Below are 21,845 nucleotides of genomic sequence, written 5' to 3'. Positions count from 1 at the left end.
TCCATTCGGAAGGCCGTGCATCTGGCCCCCATTTGCCCACAGCACAGGCGAGTTTGCAGCGGAGGCCCGGTGCCTGGCTGTGTGTGTCTCCGCAGTGGTGTGGACTCGGTCTTTCCCTCTCCTTCCCTTCCTGACTGTGTTTCCTCCCCGCCTGCCCTGCCCTGGGTGCGTCGGGGTTTTGGTTATCTTGCTGTCGTCCCTCCCTACTCTGATCTGACGCCTTTGTTCTTCTGTTCCTAGCAGCTAGTGTGGCCCACATGTCTGGAAATGAGGTTGGATCTCACTGGATCCCCTCAGGTCATCCCAAACAGACAGATGCCCAGATTAGGACTCTGGGCACCCTGCATATAACGCGAAACAAAAATAAGTGAATGATCCCATTGTAAGGAAGAAAATACTCCTTTGCCCTAATTCCAGTCCCTAAGTTCCCCGAGTTAGCCCGTGGCCGAGAGAAGACCGTTTGTCTCCTTAGGGACCTCTCTTGTGTGTGTGTGTGTGTGTGTGCGTGTGCGGGGATGACTCTGCCTCTGCACCCGGCCGTTCCCGGTGGCCTGGGCCTCCTGTTCCCTCCCCGAGCCACCACTGCTCACCTAGAGCCGGGGGTGGGGATCCCATTCCCTACAAGGCCGGCACACCCTCTAGTCCTGTGCTGAGCTGCTCCGGGGCGAGCTCTCCATCCTGGCTACAGGCAGGCCCGTCGCCCTTCTGCTGGGAGTCCTGGGGACTGCACCTTGCTTGGCCCCTCGGGCCCACTAAGAGCAGGTGGGTCAGTGCCCTGGCTCTGGGGCGTTTTTCCCCAAGCAGCCCCCCTCGCCCTGAATGTCCAGGAGAACCAGGACATCCGCACTATTTCTCACTTTGTTCTTGGAAGATTCTGGGTACGGTTAATACTAATTAATGACCCCAGCATCTTCAGGGGTGATGTTAATTGACCTTAGAGGGGATTGGTGTTTCGAGAAGGAGAGTTTGGGGTATTAGTTAAACAAATACCTATCAAGACTTTTTAGTTTTATGTTTCTACTGAGAGACCCAGAAAAGCGGGTTCTGAGTCTTTGGTGAGTTTCAACAAGCAGACGAGTACTTGGAGTTGCTCAGGTCCCAGATAACTGTTTCTCGGTCCCCGTGCCTTTGTCTGGGCTTGGACTTGCGGGGACAGTGGCCTGAAACGCCCTTTCCACTTTGCCTCATCCAGACTGGCCACCTTCTCAAGCCGCACACCCTGTGCTAATCCGTCTGTCGCCCTTAAAGCTTCCTGTTTTCTGAGCCCCTTGAGCTTTTTGAGCCTGCTGATGATATACCGCAAAATAAAGTGCAAAATGCAGTCTCGGTGCAGAATAAACGAGGTGGAGGGGGGCAGGAGCCCCCAGAGTTGCGGGGGGACACGGAACGTCGAGCCGAGCAAGCGGCCGGCGGCCTGTGTGGGGCCCCGAGGGCCACAGCCCCGTTGCTCAGGTTCCCAACCGTACAATGCAAGGTGCGCACACGGAGGCCCTTCCTCTACTCCCTCTGGTCCCCAGCCTGCTTGCCGACTGTGGGAGGTGGTGTTTCCTGAGGGTTGGGACTGGGATGCGTCCTTCCGACTGAACGAGGCCCCCTGGGTGGTGCAGCTTGGGTCACCCGGGAAACGTTCTGTCTGTAACGAGTCTCCTCGTGCTCTTGGCTTTTCAGGATGGACTTTGACGACGAGGATGGAGAAGGGCCCAGCAAGTTTTCAAGGTGAGTTTACGTTCCTTGGAAGCCGACGGCCAGCCGTCACCGTGGCGGGGACACGCAGGGAGTTCAGTGTCTTCTGTCACTGAGCAAGCCGTTGTCTGTCGTCTGAGCCCTGGCTTGTCCCTTGTCCGGTGCCCGCGTTTGACCCGGGACAGGCGGCACCCGGGCCGACGTCACCGAGGGAGGATGCTAACGAGGTATTAGCTCTGTTGGCCCTTCAGATGGAACAGGGACCGCCGAGTTTTACAGACTCCTTTTGAAAAGACAGACTAGAGCTCAGGTTTAGAAAAGACAATCGAGATACGGCCTTTTTTCCTACCACAGACAATAAGGGGACACGTGAGGAACCGGGGTGTCCCTGTCCCGGATGCGAGCCCTAGGACTGCACCGTGAGGGCCTCAGAGCCGTGTGGCTCGCCGGCCCCATGACGGCGTGGGAACCAGGCTCGGAGGGCTGACCTGAGTGCAGACCGTGTCCCGGAAAGGACAGTGGGCCGCGGGTGCTGGTGGTGGTCAGCGCATCAGGGCGGCCGCCTCTCGGCCCGTTCCTCTTTCTCTCTCCTTTTTTTTTTCCTTTTCTTTTTTCTGGTTTTGTTTTGTTGAAGTTGAGTAGGAGGTTTGGGAGTGTTGAGAGAGAGGCACAGATCATTCTATCGATCTTAGCGAAGTGCCCATCTGTACTCGGTCCACTCACGGAGCGGCCTTCCTGGATGTTCCTCCCCACCTCCGGCAGTCCTAATTCCTGGTTGCTGATGAACTTGAAAACCTGCCCCTGGTGATGGGTCCCTTCCTCTGCTGTCTGCACTTCACAGTTTAGATTGACGGCCTGGTCCTTAGAAGAACGATGTCCGTGGGGCGCCCTGGGCCCATGGACCTCCCCAGGCTGCTCATCCCACGGCAGTGGCTGTCACTGAGCCCACTTCCTCCCCAAACCGGAGAGGCACAGGCGTCCCGTTGCCGTTCCCGGGCCTCCCGGAGCCTGCACATCCATGGGAAACATACCATGCACCGTCCTGCGCCTCAGCTCTGGGGGAGACCGCAGACAGGACACGGAGAATGCTCTGCTCCGTAATGACCTCGGAGCTTCTAATCAGAACAAGACATGAGTGTCGGTAACAGAAGCGTGGGGATGTCCCTCGGTGCCAACGGGGCCCCAGCTCGGATGCCACCTATTTCTTGGGAAAAGCTCTAACTGCAGGGAGCACTTTGTTGCCGAAACAGAACTAGCCTTGGGAATGAGGGCACGTGCCTCCCTGTCCTAGTCCGTGCTCACCCCACACAGCCTCCCTTCTAAGGAGATGACGATTCTTGATGTCTCTGGGTCAGGATCCCCCTCGAGATAACATTCCAGACCGGGTCGAGCTCAGGAAATGATGATTTCTGGGGTCTCAGGACAGACAGGGAGAGACGCGGAGTGACCTTCGCTTGACATCGAAGATCGGTGTGAGTGATGAAATCACAGTGCAGGATACAAGGAGCTCATTGTCTGAAGGCCCGTCATTGAGAAACAAACCCTAGCCTCTAGGCAATGGTCTCCTACGGCTGTCAGCAAGTCCGGTTTTACTTAGAGTTCAGATCGAGGCTTCTGCGGCCACAGCCTTCCCTCCACGCGTTAAAAACAAGAGGGGAGGACGGGGCGGGTTTGCAACTTACGCTGGTGCTTCTTTCTCGGTTGCGTCTGTAGGGTCCCGGGGTCGCACCGCCGTCTCCCGGTGGGGTGGCCGACGACCCGTCAGCCAGCAGGTGCACCTGAGCCGCTCAGGGTTGGGGCCGTGCGCATAGCACCCCCACCCTCCCCTGGGCCAGTGGCCGCGGCTGCCGTGCAGGGCAGGGGTGGTGTCCCGCCAGCGTGGTGCCCGGCCCGCCTGGGGGCCGCTCCTGCCCCTGCCCCTCTGCTTACAGTCAGCCCCGAGAAGCCCCGGGCGAGAGGGCGGCTGAGGTGCGGGCCGGCACCCAGCGCGGTTTTGTGCCTCAGAAGCTGACCAGGCCGCGGAGCCGTGCCTTCCGTTCCTGACGTCCGTTCAGCCAGCTTTCCCAGCCTTCCTCGAGGGTGGTCTGAGATTCAGTCGTCCTGCCCACCATCGGTCCTCATGTCGCTGTTTGTCTTCAGGGCCTATGGCCCCAGTCACACAGGAAGCCAGTCCGTTTTCTTAGAGCGACGGCCAGTGGCTTGGATACGGGGGTGCCCACCCCCCCGGACACAGGGCTGGGGGACCGGGCAGGGGCAGCAGAGGGGCGGACGCCCAGGCGGCTGGCGTTGAGCAGAGGACAGCTCCAGAGCGGCCTGAGCGAGGCCGGGAGCAGGGAAGGCGTGAGGCTCGATCCCGTGAGACAGGGAAGGGCAGCTGGACACTCACAAAAGGGAGCCCCTCTGCCGCGGCCAGTGGGCTCTCGTGCTCCTCCATCCCTTCCTCTGTTGGCGTCCTCTGAGTCCGCCCGGGGGCACCCCAGACTCTGGTCTCAGACGCAGCATTAGCCTCTGCGCCCCCCAGACGAGGAAGGGCCTGCGTGGGGGAACAGCCGGCTCCCCGGAGCCGCGTGCAGATAGGGGGACGTTGCAGCCCTGGGAGGGTTTGGCGGAGGTCTGCTGGAGGAGGGAAGGCTCCCGGGAAGGGGTGGCGACAGGGTGGGCTCCCTGCGCCCTGGCACCACAGCTGTTGGGCGTGCTGGGGCAGGGTCCCCGCACTGGGCGGCGTCCGCTGGTGCAGCCCACGGGCCACAGGGACAAGGGCCTCGAGGGTGGTAGAGACGGGGGCCTGCGTGCCACAGGAGGGGCGTTTCGCCCAGAGAGGCCGAGAGGAGCAGGGGTGCAGAGCGACCTCTCTCCTGGGGCCGTGTCTGGGGAGGGCAGCCTGACCTCACGGGCGCCTCCGGGAGTCCCCGTTGCCCAGTCACGGGCCCGCACAGCGGAGGGTGACAGGCTCTCTGTCTCCGGGAAAACCCATCACACACCAGAAAGCCTTCCTGCAAAGGTGAGTCTCCCCAGCAGCTGGGAGTGGGGCAGACCCTCTGGGGGGGCCAGCACGAGCCCCCCCGGCCTGGGCCCACCTGGGGGGGCGAGCACCCATCCCGCCCAGCAGGGCCGGCAGCCCCCCTGGAGGGGAGGCCAAACCCCTTCCTCACGCTGCATCGTGGTTCAGGCCCGTCTTCCTCCCTTCCTGGCCCCCCGGCCCCGTGGTACATTTTCTGGTGAGTCCCGGGATTTCCTCCTGTGCCGCAGCTGGGGTCAGCTGCCCCCAGTGGGGAGCGGCGGGAATATTTTTGCGTGGGTGGGACGGCTGACATCCCAGAGCTGTCACCAACGGGTCAAAGCTACACGCCGCATCCTTCGTGTGGTTTACGGGTCTGCGTGTACACGTGCGTGTGTGGTTCATTTAAAGAAAGGAATGGAAACGCGACTCATCCACGTATTTGTAATGTTAGATTATAACTCAGGAACAACCGAGTGCTCGCTCCCAAGCCTGTCATTCTTGTCACTGTGTGTTATCAACCGGATTTTTGTCGTATTTGGGCTCATTCTGTACCCTTTCTCCAAACACCCAAACGACCTTGCAGACGCTCTCACGTCTGCGGTTGTGAACCCGGCCACGGGCGTGGGGTGACCCGTAAGCTTGGAACCCCAAACCCTGCAGGTTTTACTGGGCTCTCCCACCCTTCGCGAATGGGTCTAAGTGTCCTTCCTGAGGTCCCGCCGTCTGGGTGACTTGTCTCTTCCCGGAGTTAACGGCTTATATTTTGTAGAGTTTAGCCAGTGAGCCTCTAACGTTATCCAAAAGTGAGGATATTCGTGATTGGCAGGTTTCTACAGGGTTGGTCTTCTGTTCTTCATCCCACCTATTTTGATACTTTCTCCTTGATTCTGTGCAATATTTACCCTCGTGTGCATTTTTTCCGGTTTGACAGGTTGTGATGATATTTTAGTTTTAATCCTTCCATCTGAATTTACCACCCTGTGTGATGATGAAAGCCCCGTTGATAAGGGAAGAAATTTGCGTGGTGGGCGCGTCCTGCAGAGATCTTTCCTGGCCGACAAAGTGGAGTGTTGTTGTTTCCCATAATTCTTAGACTGTGCATTGTCTAAGCTGAGAAAGCTGGGTATCTTGTTTCTAGGTGGAAAGATGCTCGAAGTACTTCTGAGGCAGGGAGGATGGCCAGGAAGCAGCAAGGGTTGTCCTCTGTCATCTGACCGGCCACCCTGTCTGGCACACGTGCCTTGGCCATGTGAGCTCTCTTTACAGCAGGGAGAGATTCAGCAGACCCAAGAGGAACATTCCCAGACTTTCTAGACTTCTCTGTGCCTCAGCTTCCTTGGATCTAATGAACCAGAAGGGTGTTCCAGATAAGCTGGGTTGACCTTGTTAGAGAGGGGCCCACAAGCAACCAGATGAGCAGGGAGTTTGGTTGGGAGGTTGGTTTCAGTGGGTTGGGGTTAGGATTAGGGTCAAGATGCTTTGGAATGAAATCTGTTTCCGGTGGAGCCCGCTCTCTCTCCTCAGGCCGATGTGGGCCGGTCTGCTCTTCGTAGAGATGTTTGGCGCTCGTGTGCTTGATGTGGTTTTGGTGCCTTTCTCACTTTGTCTGGCTGCCCCCTCCTCGGCTTCTGTCCTGCAGAGATGAAGCTTGACTTGCAGTGACAGTGTCCGGATAACAGCAGGACTTTGTTGGGGAGGAAATCATCTCTGGGGTCATCAGTCGTCCTGAGCTGTGTCTCTCTGGAAGCTGCCAGGCATTTCCCTCCCCCTTGATGCCTTAGCTGTCTTTGCCTCTCAGGCAGGGGCATTCTGGCTCCAGATCCAGGACCAGGGAGCACGCCATTGAGGAGCCTGGCTCAGGTCCTGCCAAGTCAGCACCTCTCTGAGTCTCAGGCCCCTCTTCCACAGAGGGTGGTTGGGGGGGGTGGTCAGATGCGGTGATCGCTGAGGCCCTGGGGAGCTGGAAGCTGCTATATAAACATGGAGGGGGTGTGTCCTGTGCGGGCAGGGGTGATCAGAGGCTGGGCTTGGGCCCCTCTTTGGAGGACTGGGGCTTTCTCCACCTCCACCTCTGTGTTGCACGGAACCTTACCTTCAGCCTAGACACACGGGTGCCTTGCAGAAAACTGCTTTGCTTGGCCCCCCGGGGGGGGGAGGGGCAGGGCACCTGCCTCCTTCCCAGGGAAGGAACATCCTTTGCCTCTCTGGGGAAGCCTGAGAAGCCAGGGAAACTTCCCAGCTGGCTGTGCCTCTGTGGGTCCTCCCGCAGGGCCTGTGGCCAGCCTCGCCGTGGGGCTGCACAAAATGGCTTTCCTTGGGCCTTCTCGGCTCTCCTGATGTTCTGCCCTGCTGCCCGGGGAGGGCTGGCCAGGACGGGAAGGGTGTTCCTGCTATCAGGGAGGAGGACGCACGTTCGCCTCAGGAGAGCTTCTGGGCAGGAGACAGGAGGGAAGGCGTGCGGGGCGGGCGGAGTGGACAGGCTGCATCCTGCATCGTGACCACTGTCCCTGAGTGGCCGGACTTCCTGCCCAGCGTCACAACCCCTTCCGCAGCCCCGGGCAGCATTTTCTGCATGGTGTCTCCTACCCATCTGCAAGCTGGCCTGGGGGGGTGGGGCAGAGTGCCCGAGGAGGCTCACCCAGCCTTCCCCGGAGTCCCGGGGCCAGAGCTCTGCACCGGGTGCACGGTGCAGGGCACAGGGAGGGGGACGGCGAGGAAGGCCGGTTCCGGGTGGGCTCCCGCGACTTCTTTACCCACTTTGGAACGGTGGAGAGGATCTTCCAGGGAAGGAGCAGGCGTTCCTGGAGCACACGGGAATGCCTTGACCGAGTGCCCCCTTTCTCCGTGATTGCCCCCACCTCCTTCCTGTGGCTGCCTCCCGTCTCCCCACAGTAAGCAAGCCCTAGCCAATCACCCGAGAGCCGTTTCTCCCGAACGGTGGGCGTCCTTCCCTGCACGGTGTTTGCCCCGAGGAGCCGGGCCCTGGCGCCACCTCCGGGAGTTTGCAGCACTCCTGGGGCTCAGCTGTCAGCTCGCGGTTCTCCCAGCTTTCCCTCCGGGATCGGGCAGCACCCCCACTTCTCGTGCTCCCCATTCCTCGCTGCTTCCCAGGCTGAGCCTGCCCTCCATCCGGCCTGCCCGCGCCTTTCTGACCCTGCTGGTCTCCTCCCAGAATACACCTGCTGGTCCCGCTGCTGGGTCACGGTCCGCCTCTCCAGCGCCGTGGCCCCCTGGGCAGCCGCCTCTGTCCTTTCTCTGCCCTGTGGTTTTTATGCTCCATGTGCCTTTCACAGCATTTAGCTCTCTCCAGGCTTCATTTCCACTGTGCAAGGCGCTGCCTCACCCTCCTGGCTAACCCCCTGGCTGCCGGAGGACGGGAGTGGGCGATCTTGTCTCCTCTCGTCCCCTCCCCATGGTGCCTGGCTCAGCACTCCTCGGACGGAGGGGGAAGGTGCCCGCTGGGCTGCCGGGGTCAGCTCGCCCCAGCACCGTGAGCTCTGCTGCGGGCCTGCCTTCCCCTGCTGGCGCGGGCAGGGGCCCTCAGTGTGCGCGGCTGGGGCAGGCGTGGGGTTGTGCCCGATGGCCCATCTGTTGCCCGGTTGGGAGGGTGGGTGTTCAGCCGACTCGGTACACGCGGGGCGGGCAGGCAGCCTCATCCACATTGTTCCTTGTGTGCGGTCCGTGTCCCTCCTGCTCGGAGCCCCGGTGAAGCCCTAAATCCTGCTGCAGACGTCTCGTGTCTTTCCAGACCGTTCTTTAAACCCCAGTAACAGCTTCCTGTCAGGGTTGTGAAGCTGAGTTGGCTCTTACTCTCTTTCATTCTAAAGGTAATAATACCAAGATGCAAACGTTCGACCGTCCTTTCTGCTAGTTTTTCATCTTAACACATCAGAGATTGAATTCAGTAATCCCTCACGGTGCTGCTTAGATTTTAATTGGCCAGTCGGGGTGAATAAGCCAGGGGTGCACCTGTTCTTGGCGGTGGGTGTGCGGGGCCTAGAGCAGAGGTCTGCCTGTGGCATTGCCGCCCACTCAGTGATGGAAGGGTGGCGAGGCCATGTGGTGCTTCTCACGCGAGGGCCGAAGGAAGGCACACATCCCCGCGGACCGTGACTCCATGAGCGAGCAGGCATGTGCGAACGCGCCCGCCACGCGCAGATCCCGGTGTGCGGATGGAGCCCTGTTGGTTCACCTCCTGCGGCCTGAACTGTCTGTGCTTAGAGAAGCACACTTGGGTGCGTGGGAGTGGTGGGAAGATTCGGGACACATTTCCAGGGGAGACGGGGCCCCTGTAGCGGCCTGTGTGCCGCCCGCGCAGAGACAAAGGCCGACCAGGGCGTCTGAGAGCCGCCGCGCCCGCGAGCGTGCAGAGCACCAGCCGCTAGGAGGCGGTGTGGCTCTCGGTCCCTTGGCGCCCACGGATGTGCCCTATTTTGTCCTGTTCCATGGTGACCCCCGATCTGACGCGTCTCTTTCCCCCCGCCCTGCTCTTGTGCTTTCGGGAAGAGAGAACCACAGCGAGATCGAGAGGCGGCGGCGGAACAAGATGACGCAGTACATCACGGAGCTGTCGGACATGGTGCCCACGTGCAGCGCGCTGGCCCGCAAGCCGGACAAGCTCACCATCCTCCGCATGGCCGTGTCACACATGAAGTCCATGAGGGGCACCGGCAACAAGTCCACGGACGGCGCCTACAAGCCTTCCTTCCTGACGGAGCAGGTACCGCGGTCTCCTGCGCGCGGGCCTTCCTCGGCTGGCGGCGTCACTGTGGGAAGGGGGCAGAGTAGCTGTCCCCGGGGTGAGCGAAGCGACGCGGGGAAGAGGGGCAGGTTGAGGAACGGGTGAGATCAGGAGATTTCACTTCCTTTCTTCACGGCAGTGTTTGCGTGAACTTTGAGCCTTCTGCTTTTACGTGTCCCGTAAACCTTCGTGAGCCTCACTGTGTGCCGTGTGTGACATGGAGCTGGTCCGTGTGACGCACGTCCTGTGGGCGGTGGTGCTGACGCCAGGCTGGTGGCAGTTTGGGACGGCCGTGGTGATCACTGTGACAGAATCAGCATGGCGGGCGCTCCGCTGGCCGGTGCTCTTGGCCGGGCCGGGGTCCTCTTTCTCCATGCGTTTTTGCACGTACTCCAAGTATTGGTCCCTGCCGTGTAGACAAGGAAGCTGTGACCTAGAAAGGCTCCGCCATTGGCCCGGAGAGTGTCCATGGACGGCTCGGCGGCCGGGCCGGGAGCTGGCGCAGGTGGGTTGGGCCCCGGAGTCACCCTTCTCACAGGTGGACGGGGCTTGAAGGGTCGGGAAGAGCAAAGACGCCCCATGGCTGGGGGCGGGGGTCGTATTTTACAGATTGTACAAACCACTGCATGAACCCAAGGCCTGTGCTCTGTGCTCGGCCCTCCTGGGCGCCACGCGGAGGGCAAACCCACAGACACTGTCAGCTTCGGTTGGCTCATCTCTGAAAGGAACAGGGGCTCTGGGCCTCCCTGACCCCAAGGGCTTTGCAGGATGAACAGAAGGATGGATCTGGAAGTCCTTGGTGTGTGGTGGTGGGCGGGGGGACGGGCCGTGAGGCGGTCGTGGGACAACGTGGTCTGGGGGTGCAGGAGGGGCAGAGCCCCACGTGAGGGAGGATTTCGTCCCCAGGGCTCCCCAGCATCGCTGGGCTCTGAGGGGGCCCCAGAGCGTGCCCAGAGAGATGGGGAGCGGGGGCTTGACACGGGGGGAACGTGAAGGCAGGGCCTCGGGGGAGGCAGGAGCAAAAGGCGAGTCTGGAGACAGAACTGTCCGTTCTGCTGGAGCTGGGACCTATGTTGGAGTCGGGGGTGAGGTTCGGAAAAAGGACAAGGAGAAGGAGCGGACACGGGCGACTGCCTGCGCTCTGGCAGAGGCGTCCTCTTCCGCCATCCTGGGGGCCATGGGGTGCCTCACCTCGCAGGGCTGAGGGGGTGTGGCTGTGCCGTGGCCGTGACCGGGAGGACCGGGAGCTTGGCGCCCAGCCCCGTCTCCCCCTCCGTAGGGGACGCAGGGGCCGCCCCCACCTCCTGTGGTTGTGGGGCTTGCTGAGCACAGTGTAATCAAGGGGGGACAGAAACGTGTTACGTGCCCCCTAGCCACTGGGGTAAGAACAAGGCTTTTTATCTGCTCTTAATTCACAGAAATCCTTCCGGGTCTATGTTTGAAATGAAGCTCCTCATTCTTATGACTGAGGATTAGGAAGTGAGGAAGAAGGCAGTCATGCGCATCCCACACGTCCAGCCCATATTTCTCCCTTGGTTCCTTGGCACGTGGTTGATGTTAACAGCAGCTGCATCTATTAAGCACCGACTGTGTGCCAAGCCCTTGCCAAGCCTCCACACATAAGACCTCATTTATTTTTATTTTGTTAATTGAATTGAATTTTATGTAAATTCAATTAATTAACATATAGTGTATTATTAGTTTCAGGGGTAGAATTTAGTGATTCATTAGATGCGTACAACACCCCGTGCTCATTCCATCACATGCCCTCCTTAATGCCCATCCCCCAGTTACTCCATCCCTCCCACTCCCCTCCCCTCCAGCAACCCACAGTTTGTTTCCTAGAGTTAAGAGTCCCTTATGGTTTGTCTTCCTCTCTGATTTCATCTTGTTTTATTTTTCCCTCTGTTCCCCTATGATCCTGTTTTGTTTCTTAAATTCCACATATGAGTGAAATCATATGATAGTTGACAAGACCTCATTTAACCTCACAAAATCCCACTGAGAAGAACCATGGGAAGAAACGGAAGCTGAGGACGGTAACATGCCCAGAGGTGCACGGCTAAGAGCTGTGGATGAGAGCCTTCTTTTCCTCCAGAACCCACGCTCGCAAGCCTTCCTGTTGGTTTAACCAGAGAGCGGAGGCTCGGGACCTTGATCACGAGTGACAGGCTCCCAGAAGACAAACCTGGGGTGGGGGTGGGGGTGGGCGTGGGGGAGGTGGACAGAGGGGCCGTGATGAAGGTGAGGCTCCGTCCCGTAAACCTTCCCACAGCCCTCAGCCTCTGCCCCCGTCCTGCAGCTTTCCCAGACATCCTGCTCCATGTTTCAGTCCTTCCTGTTGGAAGCTCTTCCGACACTGAAAATAAAACCGCTGACCCATTCTCTGAGCTAAGGGAGCGGCCCGGAGACACGGATCAGCAGAAGTGCAAAGCAAGGGAAATGGACAAAATAAACTTTTCCTTCGACAATGCTGTATAGTCTCCTTCCCCCGTAGATTCCCAGACAGAGGATGTAAGGATTCTGACCCAGCCAAGGGCTCAGAGCCCCCCAGATTCTGCTCACGAGCAGCAGACCCCCGTTTTCTGATCTTTGGGTCCTTGGAGCGCCCTGGGGCTGGGCCAGTGGCGTCAGGGTCCCACCTTTTGCATGTGTGCAGCTGGTGCATAATTGGTGTTCCCCTGAGGCTTCTGTGCCAGGTGACATCTGAACAAAGGATTCCCAGCAAGAAGTGTTTGCCGACTGCTGACCTTTGTTCTTCGGAATGTCGTCCGCCTAAGGGGTGTCTGGAGACACACCTGTGGGCGCAGGGGCGTGCGGGGGCGGGGGCATTAGCGCCTCAGGCCCGAGGAACGGAGCCCATTGCGTTGAGCTTGATGTGAGAAGGACGCCGTAGGCAGCCGCACTTGAGCTGCATTCAGGCAAAGAAAAGACATCTTTTAACAAAGCTGACTCGGCTCCATTCACACCCCTCTGGGGATGATGGCAGGGCTTCCTGCTGCCCATTCATTGATTCCAAGCCGCTTTCTTCCTGCCTTCTCTGACAGTCATGAGCCTGGTGAGTCAATGTGACCCCAGGGCTGGGGCCACTAACCTCTCTTCTCACTGTGAAGTGATATGGACAATGGGCTGTGCCGGGCCGCCTCCCAGCATTGCTCTGTCTGTCCAGGAGTTCTGGACGTTTGGCAGATGTGCTGATGTGAGGAGAGACTCTTGTATCCACTGCCAGCATTCAGCTGGGAGTGCAGGACGAGAGGCGGCGGCGGGCGTGCACCACCATCATGGGGCAGTGGCTGGGAGACTGTCCTCGCTCTCCAGTCTCTCTTCCCCTTCCCTTCCTGCCACCTTTTGTACCGAGCACTGTGTGCTGGGCCCTTCTTGTGCAGTTTGAAGATGTAGGTGAGGCTGTTCACACCTCTGGCAGCCCGGCACCTTCTGGTGATCACTCCTTGCTTTCCATCCCCGCCGGGCTGGAAGTTTCCTCTCTCCCTAAGAGAGGGCTGGTTAAATCAGGGCCAACAGTGTTTACAGTAGCTGAATCTTAGAGCTAGGACAAGCTTTGTGCATTTTAAGCTTATTTTTCAATTATAAAAATCAGAGTTTCTGAAACTATTTTTGTGTCACAGTGAGGGAATAAAAGTTGAAGGTTGCTGATGTGAAAATTTAATTAGACTGGGTTTGTCCGTGCTCTGTCCTCATCTCGATCTTTTCTTCCCAGGAACTGAAGCACCTCATCCTCGAAGCAGCCGATGGATTTCTGTTTGTAGTCGCGGCAGAGACAGGACGAGTGATTTACGTGTCTGACTCCGTCACCCCTGTTCTGAACCAGCCCCAGTCAGAGTGGTTTGGGAGCACCTTGTATGAACAGGTGCATCCCGACGACGTGGAGAAGCTGAGGGAACAGCTGTGCACCTCAGAAAACTCGATGACAGGTCAGTGTGGCTCACTCCATGAGACTGTTTGACCCTGGACACAAATGTCTTTCAGTAAACAGATCAGGAAGCTAGAGGTCAGAAAAAGTTGCCTAAAGGTGAGGGCATATATTTGATTCGGCTTGTGCAATGGCTTCATTTACTCTGGAACTTTTGAAAAATTCATTTTTTTTTTTTAAAGATTTTATTTATTTGACAGAGCGAGAGAGCACAAATAGGGGGAACAGGAGAGGGAGAAGCAGGCTTCCCGCGGAGCAGGGAGCCCGATGAGGGGCTCGATCCCAGGGCCCTAAGATCATTACCTGAGCCAAAGGCAGACGCTTAACCATCTGAGCCACTCAGGCGCCCCTGAAAAATTCATTTTTAATACATGAATTTTTTTAATTCATTTTTTTTTTCCTGTGTTTTACCTGCAATTAGGGGATGTTGTCACTAGGAGGCGATATTGGTACATTAGCCAGCACCACATATTCTGTAATAAGGTTTATGCCTCAAGTGTTGCATTACGTGTGATCCTGATCATGGTCGTTTATTACCTAGGCTTTAGTTTGCTGCCATGGAGTTCCTTATTGCAACATTTAAATAAAGCCCGTTTTGCTATAATGCAACATGCATGTTCCTGGCAATCACTGCAGTATACAAACTCTTGAAATAAAAACTGCAGGGCTCATGGGGAAGAAATGGGTTAGGACCACACAGTCAGGAATGAATCACTGACAGAGGAAAACAAGAATAGGAACCTAGTAGAGATGGGAGCATAATTTTATACATTAAATGCTTAAGAAATTCATAAATATAAGCATAACTATGGCTCTGGACCTGTGAAGTTAGACGTCAAAAGAGAGTTGTGACAGCAGATACGGATGGGCTGACTCATAACACATGACAACCTGGGACTGGCAGGTGTCCGAGGTGTGTGTGTGTGTGGTTCCGTTCGGCTGGGTGCACTTTTCCGTGTGTAGCGCTTCTTGCGGACAAAATCACGCAAAAGCAGACACAAAATTCACATTATGCTCAGGTTGTTTCCCCCATCAGTTGCTCACATTAGAACACACTTGCATTTTCCGAACAAGTGTTGGAGTAGGGCTGACTGTGCTGTAATATTTGCATTCCTCTGTAGGGTGGATATATTTGTGCTGTCAGGCCCCTGCCGTATCGAGAGCAGCTGGGTCTGCATTTACTTCTCTGTCTGCCCACAGAGCCTCCCTCAGTGCTTTGCACATAGTAGGCGTTCAGCTGAAGCCTGGTGAATGAGTCAGTGCTTTGCTGATTGTATGAGTCTGCTCGGGCTGCCATAAGACATACCACAGAACGTGGCCTGAACAGCAGAAATTTATTTTCTGTCAGTCTTGGACTCTAGAAGTCCAAGATCCAGATGTTGGCGGGTTTGGTTCCTCCGGAGCCTCTCTCCTTGCCTTGTCGGCATCACCTGCTCGCTGCGTCCTCACGGGTCTGCTTTGTGGCCGGGCGCCCCTGATGTCTCTCTCCTCCTGTAAGGACACCAGTCACAGGAGATGAGGGCCCCACTCTCATGGCTTTATTTAACGTGGATCATCTCCTTAAAGGCCCCATCTCCAAATGCAGTCCCGTTCTGAGGTTCTGGGGGTTAGGGCTTCAATATACTGATTTTGAGGGGACCCAGTCCAGCCCATAACACTCCTGATGAGACGGAGCTGAAAGTTTCCAGAAGCGACAGAGTACAGCTGTTTCTGGAGATGCTGGTAGCGTTCTTGACATTGGCGTCAGTGACGTATTAAGAGGAGGGGGAGGGCGGGGGGTTCGGGTGTGAGGACGGGGTCTGTGCTATGCTCCCCTCGTGTCTCTGTAACCGTGACACCTGGCCCGGCATGGAGCTCCACGCGTAGGTTGAACGACGACGCTAAAACAGACTCAGACGCGCTCTGCTGTCCCAGCCTTGAGCCAAATTAGAGAGCTCCATATAGAAATTTCTAAGAAAGACACCTTACAAAGTTAAGCATTCCAGAGGGACGTGAAAAGGAAAATAAATAAATTTAGCTGTTGACAGCTAAAATCGCCTTTTCCGTAAAGAGCCGTCTTTCCCTAGACTTCTGTGTCTGACCACAGGAGGTGACTTTGTGAAACCCAGTCCAGAGCCCGGGCTGGGGCAGATGGCGGCGGGAGTGATGGTCACGGGGAGGTCAGGCTCTGGCCATGGGTTTAGCTAACTGACTCACTGGAGCGGAGTGGACCCTTCTGCCCATGGGAAGCTTTAATGGCAGAGTTTAAAGGGACAGTGTGAACCCCATTTGGACAGAGTGTCCTTGGGGTGGGCCCTGGACGGTGGCCCCAGCCGCCAGAGCTCGGGTAGTGGAGGCATTCCCCCAAGAAGAGAGAAGACCTGGTGGACGGTGACCAGCGAGGCCTCTGAGCTTCCTTCCACTTGAGCTCCTCTTACGAGGAGCAGGGCAGGCTGGGGAGGGGTTCCTGTGCTCAGGGAGGAAGAGAGGACTGGTTCTCCCAGGGCTGCAGAGGTGTGAGGTGACTCCCAGCACATACAACCTAAAAGCTCATAAACCCAGTGGGGAGCTTGGAAGAGCTCAGTGCAGCGGGGAGCTGCGGCTTGGACGGGCTTCGGGTTTCGCGGGCACTCAGGACGGGGGCAGGGGCTGGGCTCTCCGACCAGCCAACACATAGCTGTACTAAAACTCAGAATAACAAACCTCGGGGATGACATGATGCCTCTGGTCATTGGACTGGAGTCTCAACCTCCTGTCTCTTCATTGCAGGCCTGGCAGGCAGGGCTGTGGCCCCCCCAGTGGGGGTCAGGACGGGAGAGTGTGGGGCAGGGGGCCGGGCCTCGTCCGTGGGACCTGCAGGTGGCCTGCGCTGGCTTGCGGGGCGTTGAGTGGGCTCGGCAGGAGGGGACAAGTCGCCCCGTGATGGCGGCGGGCCCACACACTCCCGCACTGGCGGGGCCCCCGGGGAGGGGTGCTTGCGCAGAGTCACAGGTCTGTGGCTGAGGTACCGGTGGAGTTACCTGTCCCCGCTGCAGAGGCGGGGATGACGTGTCGTGGGGGGCATCCTGCGGCGGCGGGGGCCAGGCTCCGTCTGCTGGGGTTCATGCAGGCAGGGAGGGTGGAGCCTTCGCCCACAGCAATGGTGCTGATAGAGAAGAAGCCGGGCAGGCAGCCCGAGGCCCTGTTCTGAGTCTCCCTTCCTGACCCTCCTTCCCCTCCTCCCCACCCAGGAAATTCCCAGCTCCCATTCTCCACTCTTGCCCATGGCCCCCGTGTAGAATTGAATGCACTGATTCAAAAAATGGGGGGAGCTGGAGGAGAAGCTGGAGGATGAAGAGCTACACCCCGGGCCACGGGCCCCGTGGCACCCCACCTCGTGGGCCTGCTCGCTGGCTGGCAGGGCCCATGGGGAGACGGGCGGCATCGGCCCCGGACGCTCAGGAACGAGCATGTTCCTTCCCCAGGACTTGGATGGGCGGTGGGCCGAGGTGGGCATGGCTGAGGTGCTCTCGTCATGGCTCGTGAGAGCCCCACGTCTCTCAAGGGCTTATCTTGGCAGGAGCTGAAAGGGACCCGCATCTGAAGCTGAGTAACTCTTGCTTGTAAACCTGGAGGCTCTGTCCCCCAGCGCCTGGGGACAACGGGACTTTCCGTTCGTAGGCGTGATCGGAACGTTGAGGACATGGGATTCTAGAGGGTCCTAGGGGCGGGTCACCAGGTGGTGGTGCCTTCCTCCCAGAGATGAGAGGTGGAGAGGGAGAAGCAGGCTGCCCACCGAGCAGGGATCCCGACGTGGGGCTCGATCCAGGATCCCTGAGACCATGACCTGAGCCGAAGGCAGACGCTCCCCCAAAGGGGCCACCCAGGCGCCCCCAGAGACCTCTACGCTTACAGAAAAGTGGCTGAGCAGCCAGCTTGGGTTCAAGTGACGGAAAACCAACCCCAGCTGGTTTGAGTGGAAAAGGAACTCTTATCGGCTCACGTCCCTGGAAGGGCCTTCCGGCTTCAGGCACAGACACTGATCAAACACTGCTAACAGTCATTCCTCATTATCCGCGGCTTTGCACTTGTAAATTTGCCTCTTAGCAAAATTTGTTTGTAACCCCAAAACCAGTGTGCAGGGAGCGTTCGCGGGCATTTGCACCCGTGTGTGGGCGGGGGTTGGGGGGTTGAGGACTGGAGTCACGGGTGCGCACGTTTTTAGCCAAGGTCAAATGAGATGATGCTCTGCCCTCTGTTCCAGCCCTTTTTCGCTGGAAATTAGCACTCTTTTTCTAGTGTATTCCGTGCCTTGTTGTTTGCATTTTTGTGCTTTTTGATGGTGATCTTGCAATTTAAAGTGACCCTCGAGTGCTGGTGGTTGAGTGCAAGGGGCGGTCGTGTGTCCGAGCAGCTTCTCAGATGTGGGGCACGGTGCTGGTGGCTGGCAGTTTGGGGGTAATGGAGAACAGCATCCGGTAAGGTGTCTTCATGCAGAAACACACCTAAGACACGGTTCTGTATCCACGGGGTGACAACCAGGCTGTGTCCGGAGGCTGGCAGGAGCCCGTCTTCCCTGCAGCAGCGGCTCAGTGTTTGCAAACTTGGTGTTTGCTGCGACGATAAAACCTAACTATGGTAGGTAACAAGAATCGGCTGGACGTCTTCTCCCCATCTCCTAGCTTTGTTGTGTTAGGCATGCTGATGTACAGAACACTGCACATACTCAGTGCGTACACTTCGATGAGTGTGGACATATGCGTGCACCATAATACCATCACCACCGTCAGGGTGCTCAGCATGTCCAGCAGCGCCGGAAATTTCCTCGTGGTTTTTTTGTGGCTTTTTTCTTCCCTCCCTTCCTTCCTTCCTTCTTTCCTTCCTTCCTTTTATTCTTCTTTTCATTCTTCCTCTGTTTTTGTGGTAAGAACACTGGACATGAGCTCTATTCTCATACCGTGTTTCAAAGCACGCGTTTCTGCCTTGTTAACCACGGACACAGTGTTGCCCAGCAGACTCTAGAACATATCCACCTGGCATAACTGGAATTTTGTACCCAGTAAGCATCACCTCCCCAGTTCTCCGTCCCCCAGCCTCTGGAAACCGTCCTTCTGTTCTCCGCTTCTGAGTTGACTACTTTAGATTTCTCCAGAAAGGGAATCATGCAGTGCTTTTTTGGAGACAGGCTCATGTCACTTAGCATAACGGCCTCCAAGTTCATCCATGCTGTCGCAAACGATAAGATTTCCTTTTTTTTTTTTTAACGCTGAATGATATTCCATTGTACGTGTATACCACGTTTTCTGTGTCCGTCTATCTGTTGGGGGCATCAGGCTTGTTTTTGTATTTTGGCGGTTGCGAACATGGGGTGCAGACACCTCTTTGAGATCCTGATTGCAGTTCCTTTAGGGCGGACGCTGTACCCAGAAGGGGGATGGCCTGGGCTGGGCGGATTCTCAGGCAGGCCCTCCTCATCCAGCAGAGGTGTTTCTTAGCAGCTCTGAGCTTTTACTACCAGCTCAGCAACACCGGCAGAAACAGACTGCCTTCTCTGGGAGCTCCAGCAAATATCCCAGGACTGGCTCCCTGGGCTCTGCGTGGGCCACCCGCCCCGCCCTGCCCAGTTACGGTGACGAGGGAGTCTCAGCTAGGGGGTGAGGCCAGGTCTCTGCCCCAGGCGCGTGGGCCTAAAGGTTAGGGGGAGGTGACTCCCCACGGGAAATCGGGGCCCTCTCACTGATGGGAGGAAGGCTTACTGGCCGGCTGGGAAAGCTGGCCTCCGTGGTGTTAGAGGTGATCCTTACGGGAAAGAATGGGGCTTTCTACGGGATGCGGAGCACATTCTCATCTTCCAGGGAATGCTTGGGATATTTGGGTTACAGGCTCCTGAGTTGGAGGTGTGGAAGATGGGAGGGATCAGATAAAAGTTCAGGGGCCGGTTTGCTGCGGAAATATTTCTTGTGCATGTCTGAGTGACCCGGGCCCCAGCCCACATGCTGTGGGGAAGGAGGGGAGCTGAGGAGAGGCCCAGAGCTTTCCAGGTGATCCTGCCCCAAGGGGTGGGGTTCAGATGGCAAGCAGCACAGTGAGCTGCCCGAGGGAGCCCAGAGGGAGCCCAGAGGGAGCGAGGTCTCTGTGTCTGTGGCCTTCCCCAAGCTCCCCCCTCACCCCCGCCGAGGCCGCTGAACTCCGGCAGACCTTGATCCCGGGGAGCAGAAACTGGAGACCTCCCATCCGGGACCTGGAGCGCTGCCCTGTGTAGGAAGTGCCCAGCTCCCCAGCTGGGCCTCGGGTGTGGAAAAGGGTGACCCGTGGACTGTAAGGAGCCAGGTTTGTTTGGCCCATTACCCCCCACACCGCACCTCTGTGCTCCGTTCTTCCTTTGTTCAGAGAACTGGGTCAGCATTTTGGTTCAATATAGGGAAAAACTTTGCAATAGTTAGCACTGTGTGGCGCTGGAGAGGCCTGTGAGCCAAAGCAGGGTGAATTCTTCCCTCCTTCCATACTCCCTCTCCCCTTCCCTCTCCCCTGCCCCCCCTCCACCCCCCACTTCTCCCCTCCTTTCCTCCCTTCCTCCCTTTCTTTATCCAGTTGCTAATTCATTTAACCATTTATGTATCCATTCAACAAATACCTGTTTGCACAGCCAAGGAAAGGTCTTGTGGGATGCAGCCTGTCCTTCCCCACCCCAGACAGGAGTTCCCAGCTGCTGCTGAATGAATGGACCCCCCACCCCCCCAGCTGTTCCAGCCCAGATTCTTTGTGATAATCTGGGGAGAGCCCGGGCCATGTGGGTCTCTGAGGGCTCCGGCCGGAAGGCCCCTCGTGCATGAGTCACAAGTCCCAATCAGCTGTGATTAAGCTCCCCATCTCCCAGAGTCCAGAGATGCTTTCAGCCTTGGGTCACAGGACTTGGCCGGACCCTGGTCTGGGCCCAGATAGCAGCTCATGAGAGCGGGCCACCGGGGACCCCCGTTCAGGCGGCTCTGCTCATTGACCTGTCATCATTGTTTCTGTGAGGCACTCAAGCTGGTCATCCGCTCCAGTCTCCCTGCTTGTCTGGGAGAGGAGACACCTGCGGGACTCTGGGTGCATTTTGCTTTTATTTCTCATTCATCCTAACAGCGAAATATTAACAACTGTAATGAACGCTCTTACGTTTTTATATCACTTTTTTTTTCTTTTAACCACTTTAGTGGATATCAACCCTGCTGAGCATTAGAACCAATCACACGGGGAGATGTGACAGTTATCCGCTCAGGCTCTGGGGACGATGCTGGGCACGATTACTCTGGAAAAGCTTCCCGGGTGGCTCTGATGCACAGAGTTGGACTGAGAACTGTTGCTCGCATGGCCTCATCACAGTCCCGTGCGGGGGGCTGTTGACCCCAGATCGCAGGAGAGGAGCGTGAAGCTCGGGCTCCCCGACAGGTGCCCAGGGCCACACAGCTAAGGCCAAACAGGTGCTACAAAGTGGAGCTCGTTGTCGATGAAGACAAAGCTTTTGTGTCTTTGGGGACATCCAGATACAAAGAAGCCTCGATAGCCTCGGCATGGCCTGGCCAGCCAGTCCAGTCAAAGTGGCCCAGCCCAGGATTTTGGGGCCCCTGACACAGGGGCCAGGCAGGCAGCCGTCATGGGGTTCAGGGCATACGGATGGTGAATGGTGTCAGAGCCCACACTGGGGTCCCTCGCCCCAGGGGCCTCCGGGGTCCTGCGTGATCTCGTGCAGTGGTTCTCAGAGTGTGATCTGTGGTCTCGCTGCCTGTGAACCTGTCCGGGATGCACGTTCTTGGCGGGAACCCGATCTACTGGATCAGGAGCTTGGAGGGCCTAGTAATCTGTATTTTGACTCACCTCCACGTCGTGCTGATGCACGCTTGAAGTTTGAGAACCGCCGGTCTGGGGCCACTGTCCTGGGACTCGACCCCACGTCACCTGGACTGAGTCCACTTCTGTTTGCCCTTGTCATCTCTGACTGTAACTTTCATCTCTGACTGTAGCTTTCCTCCTCAGAAAAGTGGGACTGTAAGCCTTTGTGAAATGTCCTATTTGTCCTTGGAAGGTAAAGCCTGGTAAGATCTAGTGGGGTGCTCTGTGGGCCAGCAGCACCTGCACCTCTGGGAGCTTCGTGGAAATGCAGAACCACAGGCCCCATCCGAGGGGGCCTGACTCAGCACCGACATCTTAATGAAACCCCCCCAAGGGATTTATATGCACATAAATGTTTGAGAAGCTTGCACTAAAGAATTCAGCAAGGTGTGTTGGGGGCTGGTAGCAGCTGGGGCGGGGGCCAGCCTTCAATTGCCTGCCAGGCGCTGGCTGGAGGTCTCGGGCAGGGCCAGGCATCTGGGAAGAGCCGTCTGAGTACGAGTGCTCTCTGGAGCTTGCTGTCCTCTCCTTGCCCCCCTCGCCGGCCCCGAGAACAGCCCACACCAGCCCCAGGACCTCGCTCTGCAAGTCCACACATCACAGACTCGCCCCTGGGATCAGGAGGAGGTTTGCAGGGCTGGCAGCTGGCATCCTCCAGC

The 21,845-nt window shown here is 57.5% G+C and overlaps 1 protein-coding gene across 2 annotated transcripts in view; it reads left to right on the top strand.

Annotated features, from left to right (window-relative positions):
* The window catches only part of ARNT2 (aryl hydrocarbon receptor nuclear translocator 2), a 146,957-nt gene that overhangs the window by 30,835 nt on the left and 94,277 nt on the right, over positions 1-21,845 (top strand). For both annotated transcript variants that reach the window (XM_021680694.1, XM_044917843.1), the window contains exons 3-5: positions 1,669-1,716; positions 9,191-9,404; positions 13,144-13,357. In XM_021680694.1, the coding sequence (XP_021536369.1) occupies positions 1,669-1,716; positions 9,191-9,404; positions 13,144-13,357 (476 nt within the window). The remainder of the gene's footprint in view (positions 1-1,668; positions 1,717-9,190; positions 9,405-13,143; positions 13,358-21,845) is intronic.

Source organism: Neomonachus schauinslandi, chromosome 9 (genome assembly GCF_002201575.2).
Source record: "Neomonachus schauinslandi chromosome 9, ASM220157v2, whole genome shotgun sequence".
NCBI classification, from domain to species: Eukaryota; Metazoa; Chordata; class Mammalia; order Carnivora; family Phocidae; genus Neomonachus; species Neomonachus schauinslandi.
This window is presented reverse-complemented; position numbering and strand designations above follow the sequence as displayed.